Here is a 17,751-nt window from a genome sequence, read left to right as displayed (position 1 = left end):
AAACTTAACTTCATATCCTCAGCATGTGCTGCACTCTCAAAGAAGGTCAAGGTAAAATCATATACTTATATAGATATTTCATTTTATGACTGCCCTTAAGGTTTTTACTAAACCTTACCAAACCATAGACCATTTGTACCTAAAACTAAAAATCATTAAAGCTCATCAAAAGAGCACATTTCAGGGTACAGGCAACAACCATTTACCTGGAAAACAAACCCACTGATAGACACGTGGTTTGATGTTGTATCTGCTACAGGTTTCTTTAACCAAAAGGAAGGACTGATAAACTGTGTTAAGTGTCACATAAGGACCTCACCCTCTGTCAGTCAGAAATTTGGAAGAATATTTCAAATGAAATCACAGTGAAAAACCTGCTGTGATTAAATGAAAGTATGGAGGACAGTCACTGAGTTACTATGCCACCTAAATATAATTTTCCACTAATTAAAACACAATTGATCAGAATTACCAAATAGGAAACACAACGTTAACTTACATCAGTATTACATCAGTAATGTATTTTATCTGGATGTCATTGGGTTTTTGGTGAGTTTATCAGATTAGTATACAGTAGTATAATAGTGAAGTGAATAAAGGTCATTAGTTTTTTATGATTCATTATCATTTCAGGGAAGTGACATAACTTCTTGTCATGTTTCGTGTTTTTTCATAGTACTGTTCATTTTTTTATGTACTGACCATAAAGTGTATGAGGTGGTAGAAGTACAAGTATGTACTGTGTGACCCTCTGCTGACCTCTAGCGGCTGTGGCAAAACACGACACAATGCTAAAAATCGGGCTACTTCAAAACCTGCCGTCCAATAATAAAAAAAAACTAACTTTGTCCACATTAGACAAACAGTTACGCTGCTTTGACGTCAAATACCTCTGAATAAGTAGCAAACACGGTCGATCCACACGGATGTGAATCATCTCTGCCCGTAAACCACCCGCACAGCAGCGGAGAGGAGGATAGCCAGTGCTGCGTTCACAAGCTCGTATTAAGCTCGTAGTTTATAACATTACAGTGATTGTCGCGTTAAACAGCCTGTAACTCAACAACATAGGTCGGCCTGTTAGCTTAAAATTAAATATTAATAAAGTCCCTAAATTGCTGCTTCACCATGGTGGTGTTGACATTGTTTACTTGATAACATATAATATAAGTTAAGTTACGAAAACACGCTTACCGCGGTAGATACCTGTTGCTAGCTCGTCCATATGTTCGACGGCACGTGAAGGCAGCACAGCACTGCTTTACTTAACAGAGCTGTAGAAGCAGCCTCTAGAAAAAGTTTGGCTTGGGCAGTAAAAGTCGAGGTTTAATGATCGTACTTCCGTTTATTCACTCGTTTACACCGCAGTGCAGCACCTCGACGGCGTAGTGTTGTTTTTTTTCCAGCTGTTTTGTCAATGTAAGAATAAACTTTCCAGCTCCAACCTGGGACACTGTGAGCCAATGGATCAGATTGTATGGATGCAGATGAGGCACGGTGCTAGCTAACTCTGCTAACTAGCTTCTAAGGTAAGATAAAAAAAAAAAATAAATGGCATTATAAGACATCTTCTACGTGTTTAGCATGTTTGTGCGTTGTTAACTTAGTGCTGGTGAACTCACTTCTCTCTGAGCACAAACAACGTGAGAGAGTCTGGGGTTGGGGGGGAAATGTGACCAGCGGAGAGAGAGTTAAAGCGGAGAGAGGCCCTGCAGCATGACGGAGCTGAGGGTGCCAGCCCGGTCACAGCCCGGTTCACAGGCCGATCACAGCCCGAGTCACAGGCTGGTTCACAGCCCGGTCACAGCCCGAGTCACAGGCTGGTTCACAGGCCGGTTCACAGCCCGGTCACAGCCCGGTTCACAGGCTGGTTCACAGCCCGATCACAGCCCGGTTCACAGCCTGGTTCACAGCCCGGTTCACAGCCCGGTTCACAGCCCGGTTCACAGGCTGGTCAGGCTTGATGTGCCATTTGTCTTCAGTGTGCGAGTCTTATTGCATTAGTGCGTCTGCAGTAATCACGGTAAATGCAACCCTCCCACAGAGAAATGATATACTCCGTTTTTGTCTTTTTTCTTTCTACAGTAAGTCTGACTTGGACTTTCTGTCTAGATAACTCAGTTGTTTGTAAATGAGAGATCTGCCTGCAATGACCAGCAGAGAAGTGATGCGCCTGCAACATCCTCTTTCAGTAGAAAAGTGCAGCACTTCAGTAAATGCATTTCTGAGAGGAACAATTCAATTCATATGTAATGCTGTCTTGCATGCACTCTTATACAATGGTAGTTTTACATTATACCTACTTTATGTTTTTCCGCACATCATTTCCAAAATGTTCCAAAGGAGACTTATTAAACAGTGATCATTTTGTCTTTAAGTCCCACAGAGGTTTTCCTCTGTTGAGTCCCCAATTAGTTTGTAGTTTTTTTGTGCATTGAATTTTTTTTTTCTGGTTTCACATTCCTGAGCATTGACCTGGGGCAGGAGGACAGAGGTGGTGTAACCTCACTGACCTGCCTGTGGCCAAACTCATGCTGTGCAGTAAAGTGCCCAAACCCACAAAACCTTATCTTAATTAAGTTACCTTTTGGTATAAATGATATAAAACCACATTTCGGACAAAACTATACAAAATAATGCACAGCAATTTAAAAAATTATCTATAAAGATGTGTATTGAGTCTTGTTTATAATGTTTAGTGTTTGACTGCTCTTAGTCTGATCGACAAAGAGCTTGAACAAGCTCATAAAGAATAGTGGGCAGTTTACTAAATACAACAATGTTAAAATAATACAGTCTCTTACAAGAGTCCTGCAATAAATACTGCTACATGAAGGTGATGAGGTTAAACTTTTGTTGGAAGATGTGGTTTATGTCACTGTTCAGTTGTTCTGCTGACAGATATTGTTATTTTGTCCAAGCTTCATCAGTGAGTTTTGGTAAAATTACAGAAACATTTCTCTGTCATGGAGGGGCTTGGGGTGGTCCCAGCTGTCACTGGGACAGAGCCACACAGTCGTACACCCTGTACCCGTTGTCAGTGTATCACAGGGTTGACACAAACCATTCACACTCACACCAGCATGAACTACATCTTCGTGAATCTTGAATCAACGCCTCTTTGAAACAGTTTCAAGTAAAATGTCAACATTATCAGACTCATAAAATGCGGGGGGGGGGGGGGGGGGGGCAGCACTTGTAGATGGCCTTAAGTAGGTGTCCCTAACAGACTGCCAGCTGAGTGTATGTACAGTATAGAACTATCACACAGTGTAGGCCACCCGGATTTTAAAGCTACTTAAAGAAAGCATAAATTTCTCTTTGTGAAATGATGTTGATGTGTTTTAGCTTGTTCAGTTTCAGCCACAGTCTGAGGCTCGGTCACAGTTTGGAATAGGCCATGATTTAGTTGGTGGTGCACAAACTTATAATTCAGTAATTCATATGAGACACACACGTTTCTGCCCATGTGCTTATTAGAGACACATAAAGTATTACTTCACATCTTTATTATACTCAATTAGAGCCTTTAGGGAAGATTTTGCCTAAAGTTGACTGCAGGCAAAGGGAGGCGGGAGGGAGCACAGCAGCTTCAAGACTTCTGTCAATTCCTTTTTAAAACTTTGCTGCACATTAGTGCAACTTTACAGACACCTCCTTGATTAGAGCATCATTACGGTAAATAATCTATTAACGCCTGGTGAACGAAGTAAGAAGGGAAAATATGTGATCCACTAGCAGCTGATGACTCCACATGCAGCAGGAGTAGTCTAGCTGTACACTTATGAAAGGACTCAAGAACATTTAAAGAATTTGTTATGCCAGCTGCTGTGTCGCCCAGACAAAGCACACTCTCTGTCTCTCATGGACTTTTGGTTCATATAAACCAGCCATGACATCCACCAACTGGTTACTTCAACACTAATCATCTGTATTGTGCAAGTGGGAAGTTGCTGAACTAGTCATCACACTTTACTGCACGGTCAGTGAAATTTCATTAAGAGGTAAAACATGTGATAGAACTCATTTCATTACTGGAACATCACACTTTATTCTGTCCAACCAGATTTTAAAACATGTTGAGCATTTCACATTTCTCTCTCAGTAAAGCACCTACCCTGTTAGTATGACCAACTAACCTACAGTCAGTGAAGATTGTTATTCATTTGCCTTTCTGCACTTCCCGTCTATCTGATTTGCGGTAATCAGAGTGTTAGTTATGCAGCCTGTTTACACAAGGCACTGCTTTTGCTCTTTAATCCTGTTAACCATACAGGCGCTGGTCAGTGGTAGCTGTTATCCCTCACGTCAGCTTTTCCTTACATACACGTGCAGTTTCCAGTTTATGGGTACACCTAGCTAAACTGAGCATTAAATCTTCCTTCATGAATCTTACAGTATTCAGTTTTTCTTCAAACTGTTCAGCTACAGGTTGTGCTGCATACAAGGTGTTTTAGTTATTTTGTAAAGTTTTATTAGGACAATATGATGCAGTACAGTTCACTAACTACAGCTCTCAAATTATCATATGGTGAATAAGAGCATATTATTTTTAACTATGTGTTATATGAAGGTGATGGCAGAGTAAAAATTAAATGCTACACATGTAAGGTTTTGTGGTCTTAAACTAAATATGTGTAGTTAGGCTTGAGGTAAAAAAAAATGTGTTAAACTACGGGTTAATGAATAATCCTAGCTTTAAGTAACTCAAGTATAGTCAAGAGTCTGCAGGTCCTTAAGGAGATTTCAGCGACCGGCACACCTTAAACTAGAGAGCAGAAACAGTGTGTGTATGTCTTTTTGTAGATTTTTGTTTTATTAGTGTCTTAAAGAGAAACCAGCTGATGGTGAGGTTAGACTCATGGGTTAAATCACCTTTAATGCACCTGCAGCATGTCCTGCTTGACTTGGGAAACCACCTGAAATCTTCAGTTTATAAGCATGAAGCTGGTGTGATGAGGCTGGTATTTCACAATATATCCACTGATATTGATCTGTTAAGCCAGTATCAATATTCTTTTGTGAACCATCAGCTGTCATGTCTGTCTGGTTTCAGTCATGGATTATTATTAAACTTATGTATACAGGATTATGAAATAAAATGTTTTGTTTTATAGAGGGTACTCTGTTTGCCATCAGTGAAGACTGAAAAGGTAGAAAGGTTCACATTTTGAAAACTTAAGACTGACCTAAGAATGAATTAAAATTATTGCTGCAGTCTCAGTTTAAACCAGTCAGCTAATTGATTACTTTGTACTTGTCTGTTGTGTTTGAAGTGTGTCCACTAGCATACAGGCTAAATGTTTAAAGTCACAGAACCTGATATCTTTTCGTTCCGTAGCTTCTGGTTTCTCGGTGCCATGTCATCTGACATCTGATTCTTGTGCGTCTGGGAATTGCTGGACCTTTTGTCAGAGTGTGTGAGCACCGACATTCCTGGAAAGCCAAAATGAATATTAAGATTCAGAATGAATGCGAACCATGCAGTTTCAGAGCAGGTGCTGATTCTGGGTGTCTGTAAATCATGCAGACTAACCTATGGCCATGTGTTTCACTCTTTTCAGTGGAAACAAAAATGGCCTCTGCATTTGCGGTCTAGAAGTAGACAGAGAAGTAGTGAGGCTACTATATGAAAATCTCAAGATAGTGAATTAAAAAGATGATACCTGATCATTATTTTTGCATTAGCAACATTTTAAACAACCAGGTGATGGCAGTAGATATGCACTGGGCAGCACTGTCACAGTACACAGCACTGATTGGTCATGCACACTGAGAGGAAACACAAGTCGAGAATGTGAGTCTCGTCAAGATTCACCTGTAAACGATGTTTGACTTTATTCATGCTTAGAAGTTAGAAACCTTGGCAATTGTCCTATTACCGTGGTTGAGGTTTAACAGCGAACACTTAAACCTTAAACCGGTGTTTAAGTGTGTTGGTTACAAACATTAGGTGGAAATCCTGGCTAGAGTGGCAGCTGATTAATATTTGTCTGTCACATTATTTGTCAATTAATTGTTTGGTCTAAAAATGTCAGAATAGTAAAGCCAAATACAACTGTCCATATGATGTCTTCAGATTGCTCATTTGATCAGAGTTTTCATAGTTTTGCTTAAATAATTGCTTGTTCACAATAAACAGTCAACAAATTAATGAATAGGTTAAAATTGACATTATGTTCTGTAGCTCATATTTGTCAAGGTGTAGCTTACTCTGTAGTCTTTTTCTTAATGATATAGTGCTTTTGTTAGGTTTCCACCACCCATTTATCAGCATACTGATATTAATTTCTCAGTATCTTGAACATTGTTTCTGACACAGTTTCAAACCTCGGGACAGGAACTGAGCTACATGATACTCAGCCCTCTCTGTATGAGGCCACTCCTCTTCAGTAGACAGCAAACTCTCAGTGGGCGAGTCTCTCATTCCTGTTCAGACTCCACACACAGCTTGGTGTTTGAGAAGATTCACTGCAAACCGGGAAGTTTTCACTCTTTGGATTTTCACAGCTTTTCTAATTTCTCATTAAGTAAGTTGATTTTTCTTGTCCTGTCCATGTGGCAGTGTTTCAGTTACTGTTCATCTTTTTAATTCATAATTTGAGCTAATATGGACTATTGTGGAAACACCTGTCATCGCGTTAATAGTTTTTTTAAATTAATATTTTATATTGAGACATTTATACAAGGTATGTCAGCGTTGGTGTGGTAATTTTGTCTGGACATAAAATCATGGGAAGATGCCTTCAGCTAGTGTTTTGTAGTTTCATAAAGTTTCTTGGCAGCTTCAGGGTTGGGACATCTTGTACATATTTTTGTTTGCTTAATTTCTGCAATACAATAACAAAGGAATGCTCATGATAACGTTTTAGTATTTGCATATATAATCGTTTGTTTAAAAGATGTAATACTGAAAAGTGTAAATATAAGATGATGTAGATGTGTGTTTTTTATTTTGTTTTTCACAGATGTCTGACAAAACCTGAAAAATGTTCTAGACTGCTTGGTATACCAACTTTTCACAGTGTTGTCTTGTGATGGCAAGATACTGCACATTTACAGTACAACAAATGACTGGTAGTTTCAGTTCCCTCCGTATCAAACTTAACTCCTGACATGTGGGGTGGAAGGATGAGACCCTGCTGATTTTTCTGGGGAATTCAGGGATTAGTGTGCATTGATGGGAAAACTGAAAATATCTCAAGATGTTTTAATGGACACCAGTTTTTCAAGTACATTGTGTGTTTTTGTGTTTTGTTGCAGAAAAGTACCTACATTCTACAATAAGTACTGGTTTTGCTGATTGGTTAATTAGCATGACTTGGGATCAGAACATCTGAAACTGCCTGTACCTGTTTGTTGTGAATTACTGAAGGCTGTATGAAGCAAAAGTGACTAATATGCCTCCATAAAATATTGTTAAGTATTGAGTTTTCCTATTTAGATATTTCAGGATTGTTGTGTCTAATTTTGTGGTTACTGCTAGCTGTAGCATCATAAATGACATCATCTTAATTTTGCAACCCCAGCAGTCACATATCTGTGATGTGGAGGCGGGAAGCGTCCGGTCACAGTCATATGAGCCATGTGGACAATGTGTCACGTTTATCTCATATTCACGATGATAATGGCTTTTTACAGATCTGTGTGTGTTGTCAGCTTGGCTGAAAAAACATTTAAATGTTGTAGCTCGGGACTTAACTTCATCTAGTTAGTCCTTGACAATGAGAAGTTCACCACTAGCTGAGTCTCACCTCCCCATGTGCTGGAATGCAGCCACCACCACAACCCGGTATTCACGTAGTTAATAATTGACCCAACACGCCTCGCAGTTTTTATTTCACGCCAGCTGTGTACATTGCTCATGCGTCCAGAGCTGCTTATCCAAGGGATTGAGACGATGGCGATCGTATGACATCAGAGACAAAGAGGGAGTCACAGGAAACACCCTAGACTTGGTAACGTGTATGTGTGACTACACCTGACTGTGAAGTCGAGAAGTCACACCTAAATCACTGAAGCAACAGGTCACAACATTATGTAATAGGCAGGAACACTCATGTTAATGCTGGTTGATTTGGACTGTGGATTTTGGCTCTTAATGTGTTGCTAATGCCTATAATAACATTTTGTGTTCAGGTTTATATGCAGCCGAGAGTTCATGAGGTCTAACACTGCACTGACACAAGACGATAATTACTTTATTAATTAACAATGTGGAAAGTTAAATATTGTGAAGTAATCCTAAAATCTTTCTTCTTTGATATTTTAAACTTTGTCAGAAATGATCAGTTATTATTAATTACACTCGCACCAAGTGAAATAAGATATCTATGACTCTGAAATTCAGTGATGACATGAAAAAGCTTGAAAATAGTGATTGCAGCTAAAACTGAATAATACTTCCCAGGACATGCTGAGTGTCGACATTATCCTTTGCCTCCACTGAAGAAGAACAACAGGACGTCAATCTAAATGGAAGGCAACGGAGAGATCAGTGACACAGATAGTGGCATCATCCTTCACTCAGGTAAACATGTTTTTTGATGTATACATATTCAGATTTTGTTTCTTCGTGAACTCAACACTAATCTCACTGCAACATAGCAGTTACATAAAGTCTCCATTTCAAAATAATGCTCAGTTTGTGGCAACGCCAGACAACTTGAAGGAGCACATAAGCAAAATGGGTGCAATCATGTTGCATCACTGTATTTCACAGCAGCAAGATGTGGCTTTTAATTCCATTAAATGTTGAATGTTAGAAATCTGCACTGATGATGACGACAAGAATCCTGACACCTGAAAGTGGTTTAAAAAAAAACTGGACTGGCCTGACACTGACACTCTTGACTTTATAGTTCATTTTCATTTAAAAACAAAACCATGAGCCGTTTTAAACGGTAAACTCTTGCTGGAACTACTCCAGCCTATCACAGCCCCTACTTTCACATGACTGCAAACAAAATAAGGAATAAAAAGTAAGGAATCCTCACTAAAAAATAAAGCATCTAACATTTTTGAATATGTTTTTACTAGAAATACTGTATGCTCCAAAACTTATGTTTTAGACTTCTTGAACAGCACTGCTAGCAGAAGAAATCATCAGAGAATTTCAGTTGTTTCTGTTTCAATGGAAAACCTTTGCTCATTCAAATTCATTGTAATTTCATTTTATCAACCACCATGGGCGCAGCTTAAATTGCATTTTATATAAAAGTAAATAGTATGACTTGTTGTTCTTGTAGGGTCTGTCATCTGTCGAACTTCTTCTTTTCAAGTGAAATTTTGTCTTTTCGACAGTGAGACGGATTACTTCTCTTTTTTTCTACTAAAAGAAAGGAAAACTAAATCCCGGTGAATGCTGCTCTGACACAAATGGTCTCTTTTTATTGGCAGCAGTGAGGTCACTCTTGTGTTTCACCCATCAATTATCAAAATTACATCCTGTCAAAGCATAATACAGTTGTAAAGGATTACATGACGTGAACATGTACTTTATGGTTATTTTTAGCACAGTCGTGTTCTCAATGAAATTAACAAAAAATAGATAAAACAAGTGCATCTCTTCTGTTTTGTTAAAAACAACAACAAAAAAAAAAGTTGTTATGCAAAAACTGAAAATATAGCTCATTTACCAGTTTAATACATGTAAATATTAGAGTTGTAATGATTGACTAGTGGTATATTGTATTTCAGCACTTTAAGGTGATGCTATCAACGTAATAAAATGTAGTCACATTTGGTCGTCATCACTGTCCTTTCAGTCCTACATACTAACACTATCTTCAGTTCTGGTTTCCCCAGTAGTGTGTATTCATTAGTTCTGGCCTTTCATTCTTTGCTCATTGGCTGAGCCACGTGATGTCTGCTCTATACAATGAGAAATTGTCGAACTGCAGAGAATGGGGGGACTGTCGCTGTAGGAAGAGGAATTCTTTCCCCCATTGTAGTGCTGTCGCACTTCTTTCCTGTCGCACCTCAGATGTTTGTCAGTACCTGCAGGGATTCTGTTAATAATCTCTGAAGGTATGTGGCGCTCACTGCATTTTGCCTGAAGCCACTCCCACGGCTCTGAGACTAATCTTAATGTCATTAGTCACCAAGACTACAGACAGCACCAGTCGGACACTCACACATTGTTTATAGTTACGAAGATCCTGACACACTTTCAGTGTCAATAAGGACAGCAACAATAACAACAACATAACAAAAGGTATGTCATCTGTAAAATTATCTATTGTGTAGCTGCTTCCGCAGGTAATCTGGATATAATGAAAGTGTAGTTTTCAACTGAGACAACATGATTTAGAAAAGATCAAATGTCAAACACCACCAGCATTAGGCACTAATGCTAATCTAGTATATTCCTATATTCTTAAACAGCCTGATCCACAATGCAATTTGTTTTCCATGCTAGTGTGTCTGGATCTGGATCACACATTAGCATTTTTACATCACTCACCTATTTATTGTAATAACATTGTAAAATGTTATCGCAATGTTACTGTCCACACATGGAATAGGATTGATTACAGATAAATGGTTAAATGCAGTTGATGCAGCTTTAACCATTAATTCAGGGAAATTATCGGCCACCAGCACCAGGAGCAGTTGGGGATTAAGGGCTTTGCTCAAGGGCACCTCAGTGGTAATGACGAGGGGATGGGGGGGGGCAGGAGCTGTGTTTTTCCACCAGATTCTCTAGATCATGTTTTGGGCCTGTGATCAAACTAGAGACCTTGTGACTTAAAACAAAGATATACATGACATCAGTAAACCTATAGGTATGGATATACATGACACAGTGAACTTTAAAGTTGCCTTTTTTCTGCACATTTCAGTGTTTTGTAGTTTGTATTTTGTAGTTATGCTTTAAAAGCTGCCGGTAAAGACTAAAATATCTTTCAGTGTTGTAAAGGTAGCATTTATGCCAGCTCTGTGTTTTGTACGTACTGTGTATTTTTTATGCCATAACATTTTGTGTGTTTCTGTTTTATTATTGTAAATCAGTTAACTTTATGGATGACACAAAGTCATTGGCTGAAGTTCTAATTAGCTTTTTCTTTATTTTTATGTTTCTTTGTATAATACTTGGGGTGGAATTGTTTTTTTTATCTAATAATTTCCTACTTTTTTATCGTTACATTTAGTAAAATCTTCCCACGAGTCAAATTGTTTTTGTTTTTGTTTTTTTTTCCTAATACGTGACGCAGGCTCAGACAGTCCAACAACGCATACAAAAGATGTGACCACACATACACGGGCCATGAAGCTCAAACACCAGGCTCTCCAAGACCGGCTGGAGCTCTGCATTCTGGAGCTAAAGAAAGTTTGCATCCGAGAAGCTGTAAGTAATGATCTACAAAACAACAGACAAAATAAGCTGTAAGAATGATTCAGATTATCATGATAACCTGGGTTCATTCAAATGTTAATAAGGGCTTCAGTGTACTCAGACAAAATACAGCTAGACACTTGTAACGTCATCAGACAAGCTGTACTCGTCATCTTTAATACAGGATGTCATTTTAGGGGGACATTTCTGAGACATGTTCAGCCATGTGGGTGAATTCTAAATGTTGTATGTTTGGATTAAATGTTTTCCCATCCACACATGTTTTGAGATGAGATCATTGAATCTGTTGATACTTCCTGACAGAGGAGCTGTAAAATTAACACCATATCTAAAGACAGTCCTAGGCTACAGTTTCTAAATACTCTGTTTCCACCCCACTCAAAGAAAAGACTGGAGCAGCAGTTTCAGAAGGAGCATTACTGCATGTACGTGGAAGACGAGAATAAAATGAGAAATTTTTAAATGAGTCTGCATTAACTTTCACATGGCCTTAATATCATAGTGGTTATCTCCAATGAGGAACTCCGCTGAGAGGAAACAAAGTGCCTTTTAATCTGTCCTCCTTTGCTTTGTGACATTAGTACTTATGGCTCTTACCACTAAGCAGAAAACAAACATCATCCCTTTCCTTTCATATATATTGTTTAGTGAAATTAGGCCACGCAATGTGGCTGCAATGGATTTTGTTTAATGTATCATAGCTTTTGAAGAGGTATCCTAGTGGTTCAGTTGGCCAAAACAATTTAAATGTTCCCATAGCAGCCTGAGTTTGAATCCAGCATGAGACTTTTGTCACACGTCATGCCAAATCATTTCTGTCTCTGCACTCTGTCAAATAAAGGCTCATTAAGTCATTTCGAAACTGGACATAAACTCAGGTTCTGGAGTTTCTCTGCTATGCATAGTTGCCCAAGGGTAAAATCTCAGGTCTGATCATTCTTTCCCGTTGACACTGGGGCTAGGCACTCCTGTTGGGACATGCTTAGGCTTAGGCGAACTAATGGGAGTCATCATGCCTCTCCCCTCTCAGTGACAAAAGAACAAATAAACTCATTGGTCGCACTTACGTTATTGTCTGTCTGTACAGGTGACTAGCATGTAGTGACTAAATGTAACAGTGCTTTATGGCTGTACTTTAATTAGACCAGCTACAGTGTTGTCATCCTCCATCCATAGGTTTGATTTGGACAGAGATATGTGATACAGTGAGAAAGTGAAGTGTAAAGAATGTGGCGTGAAAGAAAATCTTTGCTCGCATCGAATTATGCAACAACTTTTCTGAACTTATATGCCTCGACATGCAAGGAGAGCAGAATAAGATACTTGTACATTATTTCAAACCTGCCACAGATATGGTTGAATAAACCCTCTGAAAAGATATGCCTGTCTTTATTTGAACAACTAAACTGAGAGGATTTATTAGTGTTTATTTATGTGAAATCTTAATTTTTATTTAGCAAAGCTTATATCTGTCTTCTTACATTTAAACATTGTTTTGTGAACAGTTGGATTTTAATCATTGTCTATGATGTTTAGGAGTTGACAGGGCGACTTTCAGATGATTACCCTCTGCTGCCAGGAGAGAAACCTCCACAGATTCGCAGACGCATTGGCGCTGCTTTTAAACTGGATGCACAAAGTTTCCCTCAAGGAACAGAGGTAGAAACGGCAAGATTGAAATATTTAATTTTTAAGTAACATGAACCTCACTGAGATGCTGATGTCACATGAACCACAAATGCTTTGTTTTGCAGTCACACACTCTAGTTGATGCCGAGTTGGCGCTTCAGATGAAAATATACGAGGCAGCCAGGAAGCTCTGCGAGGAGGATCACCCGAGTAAGGCTGTTAAGAGGAGTCGTTTACAGCAGTACAAGAGAGAAGAGAATAAACTCAAACAGCTACAAGAGAAGGCCTTTCAGCTGCGACTGGAGCATGGCCGCTCATCACCACTCCCTGCTTTTAATATTGCACAACCAGGTAAGATATGCCCGGTCAGGCAACTTCAGGGAATTCACAGATTTTCACGTCATAACTGAAAAGAAAACATTTCAATAAAAGAGTACTTGGCTTTTCTTAGGTTTTTAAAATGTATTGTTTCATACTGAATACATGAATTAAAGCATTTGTTTCTTTTTTTTTTTCAGATCTTGGCACATCTGATGACAGTTCTCTGTCTGATTCTGTAGTGCAAGATGAAGGTAAGACCCACCAGGGAAAAGTATGGTGTTAATGAGAACATGATACATTTTTGTACTGTACAGTGTTCCTCGTTTGACCACTAAGTATTTCTTTTTCTATTGTCACACTGCTTATGATTTCACCAAATAAAAAATGCTTCTCATAAGCATTTTCAAAATAATTACACCATACATTGTATAATGTCTTTTTTCCTTAGAAGTCACAAGCCAGTCATCACAGCCATCCTCAGGACTCCCCTGTCCAGGAGAGACAGATCCTCCCCAGCCTCCCCCTGTGCCTTCACATTCCTCTGTAGATGGCTCCTATATGTCTCCATCTGTGGTGACGCAGCCTCTGCCACTGACCCCGAGTCATTCTCCCCATCCCAACCATGACTCTTCACTGAGTTTAACCTCAAGCCCCATATACGACCCTCCTCCCATCCAACACTCCCCTTGGACAGAGTCTAGTCTCGACCAACCTTACGAGAAGAACAAGAAATCGCGCTCTTCCAGCAAGACAAGGTGACACAGGCCATCCATCATGGCTCCTTTCCTGTTCAACAAGTTTTTAGCTTTGGAAAAATAAGAATGTTTTACAGGAACTGGAATGTAGCACGTTGTGGAGATACAGATATTGTGGTACTTGGTAGCATTAACAATCTTGTGAGTGAAGAAGTTCTGGGTGTATTGTTTTGAAAAGATGGAAAAAGTAAGTCTCCACTTCTGCTTGTTTGATTCAACTAATACTTGGGCATCTTTGAATTTTAATTCATGTTTCTAGTGTTGCTAGTGTTTGTTTCTAGTGACAACAGCTTGGAAAAGGCAAAAGCAGCACTTATTATCCTTTTTCTTTTTGTTACTATTAGACAAAATACTTTGTCATTAATGTTCCTACCCTGTGTGGCAATGCACATTATCAGTCATGTTCATGACTGTGCAACAGTGCCACCTACTGCCGCTTTGATGCTACAACAGTCAGTGGGTTGAGCCCTTAAGCCCCTTTGTCTTAATAAAACAAACTAAACTGTGATATTACATATTTATTTGACATTGTAATAGATTTATCAACACATGTTGTATAAATCAGTAATGAGCTCTGAGACAGTGAAAAGTCATTTTTTGAACATGTTAAACTCCTTCATACTTGACTACAATTTCTTTCTTTGCTGTATCTTCACACTTTCTTTGTATCAGGATATTCACTATAGAACACAGATTGTTTTAAAGTATTTCAAACTTTTTACTGAATGAAAACATGAACTGAAAAACAATATTTAACATATTCATGTGCTGCCCTTTTCTTCAGCAGTCCAGCCAAATCTGAATTGTTGCCACCGTTGGAGACTTGCTTAGCACAATCTGGTCTGCCACTGCAACTTTCTCATCTGAAGCTGAGCCGCACTCAGTCAAACAGCACACCCTCCACACCAGAGCTGCGTGTACACAGACAGCTCTCCCTCAGGTAGCAGCCAACAACACCCACTGTACATTTATTTTGTTCAAATCACAAATTTATTTAGTTTTGCACATTCTGTTATTTTCAAGAGAGACTACGAGACATATTTAAAAGCCTTTTCTTTGCTGAGTAGATGGGTTAATATACTTGCTATATAAAATTGTTGTCATTTGCGCAGGTTGTCCAACCCTGAAGCTGCATTTGAAAGAGACCGTGGTCGCACCAGAGGACCAAGGAGGCGTCTGACTGAATATGGAATAACTTTACCGGAGAGTCCCTCCCCTGCAGCCAGCTATGGAAGCCATGCTAGCTCTGAGGATAGCAACTCGGAACACTCGTTTACATCTTACAACAGCTCCCCCTGTCAGGAGTCTCCCTGTGATTTTCCCAAAAAGCATCATTCTGCATTCCCGCACTCCAGCCCAGTTGGCAGCTATGGACCTCAAGCCCTCCCACACACTGGCTATTACCTTAGTGCCAGACCCCAGTACAGCCCAACTATTCACAGAGCCTTTTGCAACAAAGAAATGCTCTACCCACCTGATCTGGACATGACACACAGCTATTACGCCCAGCGGGCTCCAAGTCCCTCCAACAGATATGACTATTGTTACCAAGACTCTGCCATGTCCCACCAGAGAAGACAGAGGCCTCCTGATATCAGACTCTCCCCCTCTCCAGCTCAATGGGACTATCCACTTTACCACCCGAGCGATCTCCCAAAACATGTGGTGAATGAACAGCTCAAGTCGTGGCACAGACGCAGCCAGCTGAGATCCCCCAGGTCCCATTCTCTGGACAGACAGGGAGCTGTCAGGCTGAAAAACGCATCTTTTCGGGAGTCAACCAACTACCAAAATCCACTGTACCATGAACAGGTAAGCAGAATAACTATTCTTCACTTTATATATGAGCAACAGTTACTAATAGTTTATCAGACACAATGCAGTAACTAGGCTGATGCAAGTAACTGTCTTATTAAATTAATAGTATAAGGAAGACTTTTATCTATTTTAAATTGATTAAGGCAGGACTGCAAATGCCTTGAAACAGCATGAGACAGCACCACAATGAGTGTTTTTTTACAGTTTGTTTAAAATAGATGCATGTTTCTAGTACTTTGCACAAAAGCATCTGCCAATGATAAAATCCTGGATTTTATCATTGGCCACTTTAAGTAAAAAAGAAGCTACAGATACTGTATATTTACATTTGACCAAATTGAGTCTTTGTCATCACATTTTGACTGTTTTAATTTACTGATTGATTGAGTCAGTATTCTAGACATATTTTTGTTTGGTTTTGTTTTAGGTCTTCCAAAGAAGGGATCTCCAAAGAGCTGCAGATGACACTAAAAGGCACTGGGTTGGAGAGGATGGATCTCACTTTGCAAGTCAAGTGTAAAGAGAGAAAAAACACAGATGCCAACTGAAGTCTGCAGCTAGAACAATTCCCTAAAAACCAAAGCAAAGTACTTCAAGAAGGAGTTTTTTCTACCACGTTAATGTAAAGCCGTCAGGTAAACTGCTTTAGGTACTTGATCACATCACATGGTGCTGCACTAAATTTGGCTTTTTGTACCCACAAACAGACTAAATCCAAATAAAAAATGTGTGATTAGTGGGAGGATGTATCCAAGACAAAGATGTTCACTTTTAAAATGGTAATTTTCTGTATGAAGGAAATAATCATTTGTAAAACCCTGTAAATGACCATCATATCCCTTTTTAGGTACCTTTGTTTGTAATGTTACCTACATTGAGTAACCATGTTAATGAACTTGAGCTGCTTAAAAAAACTTCCCATATTTTTACCCTTTACTGTGTACTTTTGAAGTCGTTATACTTACATGTCTGTGGCTGTACCCGTTCATTTGAATTACTAACTAGCTTAATCAAATAGTTGATACCTAGATATTAACATACATGAGATACAGTAGCAAATTAAGACAAAAGCAGAGTCTTGTCGTTTGGCAGCTATTAGTGTGTCACATTTTAAATTTAAATGAACTCCTTTAGCGGATCATTAGACACTAACCTCTTTGCAAGCACCAACACAAATTTAACGTAAATGGTATTGATCTCTATTCAAAACACTATATAATGTTATATGTAAATATAAATCATTTGAGAATGAAAATTAATTACTACAAATTCAAGTACAGCTCCAGACAGTCAGGTTTCTCATGGTAAACTATTTATGTGATAACTTATTGTGACTTGCACCATTGGACCGATGGAAAGTCAGACTTGAAATAAATGGACCTGGGTTTGCAAAATCCATCAGCAGTAAAGACTGTCTAGTCATATAAAAAAGACCACAATCATGTTAACTTACGTGCCTCTTTTTACTGCCTTTTATTTATCAGTTACAGTAGATATGTTGACATAATAATGTGCTATGTTGCTGCCAATCTGTGAAAATGTTTTCCTGTGGAAGTAAATAAAGAACAAAGTTTGCATTTTGTTAAGTTTTCATGCATAATGTGAGTAAATAAAACTCATTTCCTGCGAGCATTTTGATGTAATTCATTCCCACTGTGGCACATTTAGATGCTTCCGTTTCATCAAGGTGATATTGTTAATGACGACACACTGTTGTTGTTTATTGGGATGCCATCGTCACTGCTATCTGTAACACCTGTGAGTTTCATGAGAAGTCAAAATGTCTGCTGTGAAAAAGGCTTCATGCTTATGCTCAGTTCTAACACTGCGGTCTGTTTTTCTGCAATGCGTGCACACCCAACAGGTGTG

The 17,751-nt window shown here is 39.0% G+C and overlaps 1 protein-coding gene across 3 annotated transcripts; it reads left to right on the top strand.

Annotated features, from left to right (window-relative positions):
* The first annotated feature begins 1,279 nt into the window (after window positions 1-1,279).
* Window positions 1,280-17,514, top strand: inavab (innate immunity activator b). Of its 3 annotated transcripts, none has more exons than XM_026348795.1 (11): window positions 1,280-1,529; window positions 6,323-6,530; window positions 8,411-8,530; window positions 11,217-11,350; window positions 12,896-13,018; window positions 13,114-13,339; window positions 13,507-13,560; window positions 13,758-14,064; window positions 14,852-15,004; window positions 15,177-15,876; window positions 16,310-17,514. In XM_026348795.1, the coding sequence occupies exons 3-11, from the start codon at window positions 8,476-8,478 to the stop codon at window positions 16,400-16,402; spliced, it is 1,845 nt and encodes a 614-aa protein (XP_026204580.1). In that variant the 5' UTR covers window positions 1,280-1,529; window positions 6,323-6,530; window positions 8,411-8,475; the 3' UTR covers window positions 16,403-17,514. The 3 variants fall into 3 exon arrangements, with proteins under 3 accessions (XP_026204580.1, XP_026204578.1, XP_026204579.1); XM_026348793.1 differs by having other exon boundaries at window positions 1,281-1,529; window positions 14,849-15,004; XM_026348794.1 differs by lacking the exon at window positions 6,323-6,530 and having other exon boundaries at window positions 1,281-1,529; window positions 14,849-15,004.
* The last annotated feature ends 237 nt before the right edge of the window (window positions 17,515-17,751 follow it).

The sequence above is a fragment of the Anabas testudineus genome, chromosome 5, assembly GCF_900324465.2.
Source record: "Anabas testudineus chromosome 5, fAnaTes1.2, whole genome shotgun sequence".
NCBI lineage: Eukaryota > Metazoa > Chordata > Actinopteri > Anabantiformes > Anabantidae > Anabas > Anabas testudineus.
The sequence above is the reverse complement of the archived record's forward strand: the minus strand, read 5'-3'. Positions and strand labels throughout refer to the sequence as shown.

Excerpts from the sequence above, each read along its gene's own strand:
- inavab (XM_026348794.1), top strand. The coding sequence starts at position 8,476 with ATGGAAGGCAACGGAGAGATCAGTGACACAGATAGTGGCATCATCCTT. Across the intron at positions 11,351-12,895 it reads AAGTTTGCATCCGAGAAGCT|GAGTTGACAGGGCGACTTTC; the intron begins GTAAGTAATGAT and ends TATGATGTTTAG. Across the intron at positions 14,065-14,848 it reads CGCTCTTCCAGCAAGACAAG|CAGTCCAGCCAAATCTGAAT; the intron begins GTGACACAGGCC and ends CCTTTTCTTCAG.